General features: G+C 50.5%; 1 protein-coding gene across 1 annotated transcript in view; it reads left to right on the top strand.

The window, feature by feature from the left end:
- Positions 1–1,920, top strand: part of LOC101996903 — a 22,426-nt gene extending 20,506 nt beyond the window's left edge. The window contains exon 3 of the mRNA XM_005359713.3: positions 1,588–1,920. Coding sequence (XP_005359770.1) covers positions 1,588–1,920 — 333 coding nt within the window. The remainder of the gene's footprint in view (positions 1–1,587) is intronic.
- Positions 1,921–2,978: the final 1,058 nt, after the last annotated feature.

A 2,978-nucleotide genomic window follows, 5' to 3' on the forward strand; every position in this document is an offset into this window, starting at 1 on the left:
CTGTAGACCAGGCTGGTCTCGAACTCACAGAGATCCGCCTGCCTCTGCCTCCCGAGTGCTGGGATTAAAGGCGTGCGCCACCACCGCCCGGCTCCGGCCCAGGCTTTGGACTGGACTGTCATGACTGAAAAATCTGTAAGAAAAAAGGAACTTGGGTGGTAGAGATAGGGGGATCAGGAATTCAAGGCCACCTTTAGGCCACCCCATTGAGTTTGAGGCCAGTCTGGGCTACATGAGAACACAATTCAAAAAGCAAACCCAAAACCAAATCAATAATCAAATACATAAATAAATAAAACGGACACCTGTTTCCTGGGATTTCAAGGAGTAAGGCAGTTCCATCATAGGAGAGTCGAGAAGGGTGATAACAGGGATAAAGAAATGTCAGTGCAGGGGCTGGAGAGATGGCTCAGGGGTTAAGAGCATTGCCTGCTCTTCCAAAGGTCCTGAGTTCAATTCCCCAGCAACCACATGGTGGCTCACAACCACCTGTAATAAGGTCTGGTGTCCTCTTCTGGCCTGCAGGCATACATGTAGAAAGAATATTGTATACAAAATAAATAAATAAATATTTAAAAGAAAAGAAATGTCAGTGCAGTGTGATCAACATGGCAATGGGGGACCCCTAGATTGGGGTGGGCAGACCCCAATCAAATAAAAGCAAGGTGAAGGAGAGGTAGGCATAGGTAGGAATGACACACCCTTGGTAATAATGAGAGATTCTAAAACAGAACTGGGCCAGCAGCTTGGAAGGTGGACTTCCCTATATAGAATTCAGTTAAGGTGAACCTACATTTACCGAGCACACTTTAAATGCTTTGGTCTGGAGCAAAGAAACAGGATTTTCGAGGCTTCTATGTCACGGGTAAGGGATCTTCCTACCGACAGTAAGCAAGTGAGCTTTGCTGGCCTGCTCTGATGGAACCCCTTAATGATTTGGAAGGACAGGTGTGATCTGGGTGACAGGTAGCCCAATGTGGCAGAACACAGGTGGGTAGAGGGACAGGAAGGCTGGAGAGCTGGCACCACATCTTTGTTGAACGTCTTGCATTCTAGGCTTGAAGGTTTGGGATTTGTTTTCCAGGTAGTAGACACAAAAGATGCTTTGATGAGAACAGCTGGGTTATGTGGCTGTTAATCCAGAAAGTGAACTCTGGAGCGACTCGAGAAGACAAGAAGTTGAAGGGAGAATGAAGTGGATGCTGGGCTGAGCCTCAGGAGGATGAGGATAAAGGTTGATAGTATGATGAGCCGGGGAGCACATCTCCAGAGGCCGTGGGGAGGAGTGACGATTGACTAGAGGAGGGAGAGGCACTGAAGCCAGCATCTGGGTTCCCAGTCTTCTGACCTGGCAGGTGTCTCTGACAGTTAGGCAGACGTCCACAGGAGCAAGGACCAGGTGAGGGGACTTGAGGGCTTTCCCCTGCTCTAGAGGTTCTGGTACATGGCCAGCAGAACTGTGTTCCAGGGTGGCTCTGGGATCTCTGCAAGGGGCCCATTCTCCTTCTTGTCCTGGCTTTAGCAAATCAAAGTCCGAGTCCCCAGTTTTCAGGCCTGCCAACTTTCTCCTTCATTCTCTCTCCTCAGGACTCACAAAAATCCTCAATCCCCAGCCATGGGCAAGAGATGCCATCAGGCAAAAAGGTGAAGAAGGCGTCATCCCCGCCCTTGTCACAGACGTGGAAAGGAGACCGGGAGCAATCTCTGGCGGCAGCCTTTGTACCTGTGGTGGTGGATCCTCGGGGGCAGAACCCGGATAAATGCAGGTTCAATTTCTACACCTCCCAGTATTCCAACTCTCTGAACCCCTTCTACACCTTGCAGAAGCCCACCTGTGGCTACCTGTACCGCAGGGAGACTGACCACACCCGCAAACGTTTTGACGTTCCTCCAGCAAATCTGATCTTGTGGCGCACCTAGGTCCATGACATCTGAAGTCCCCACCCTGCACCTTCATCTCCGTGCTCCTGGGTCCCAGAGGGAAGGCCATTCGTTTCTGGAGGAGCAGGGCTTACCTGGGCTAGCCAGGTAACACCACCGTTGACAGCAGAGGAGGCTTCTCAACAACAATAAACTTTGTCCTTCCTTTTCCTGGCCTCAATGGATAGGGTTGTTAATGGTGAGTGTATTCCGGGGGGCTGGAGAATTGGAAGGTTTTACTCACAGTCCTCTCCCCACCCCAGGAGTATCCTTCTCCCAGGCCCAAGTGTCAGTTGCTTCTCCCCAGCATTCCCGTGGGTCACACTTGCGATGCCTCCAAAAACTGGCTGTATGCACCCTGCTTTCTCAGGTGTCATCTTACCCCGTGTTTACTCAGGGTCACGCAGTGCTCTACAAGGACGCTGCAAACTTAGCCACATTGCTAATTGTTTCTGGATTATCTTTAAGACAGCCCTGGCTGTCCTGGTACTCACTCTGTATACCAGGCTGGCCTCAGACTCACAGAGATGCACCTGCCTCTGTCTCCTAAATGCATTAAAGGCATGCCTACCACTGTCCCAGACTCCTTGTTTTTGGCTTTTTGAACCAAGAGCTTTGCTGTGTAGAGCAGGCTGGTCTTAACCTCACTGTGTAGAGCAGGCTGGCCTTAACCTCACTGAGTAGAGCAGGCTGGCCTTGACCTCACTGTGTAGATCAGGCTGGCCTTAACCTCACCTGTAGCTTAGGCTGACCTTGAACTCACAGTCTTCCTGTCCCAAGTGCTGGAATTACAGAAATGTACCTCCATCCTGGGCTTCTGACTCATGGCTTTTGCTGGGGGTTGAATCCCCCATTTCTATTCTCTCATATGGTTCAGAACAGCTAAGTATAAGACTTGCAAGGCTTTTGTTTTTTTTGGGGGGGGGAGTGTCCTAGAACTCAGTCTGTAAACCAGGCTGGCCTTGAACTCAGAGAGATCCACCTGCCTCCACCTCCCAAGTGCCGGGATTAATGAGGTGTGCCAGTACCATTCAGCTAAGACTTGCAAGTCTTATGGG

The sequence above is a fragment of the Microtus ochrogaster genome, linkage group LG2 (genome assembly GCF_000317375.1).
Source record: "Microtus ochrogaster isolate Prairie Vole_2 linkage group LG2, MicOch1.0, whole genome shotgun sequence".
Classification (NCBI taxonomy): Eukaryota; Metazoa; Chordata; class Mammalia; order Rodentia; family Cricetidae; genus Microtus; species Microtus ochrogaster.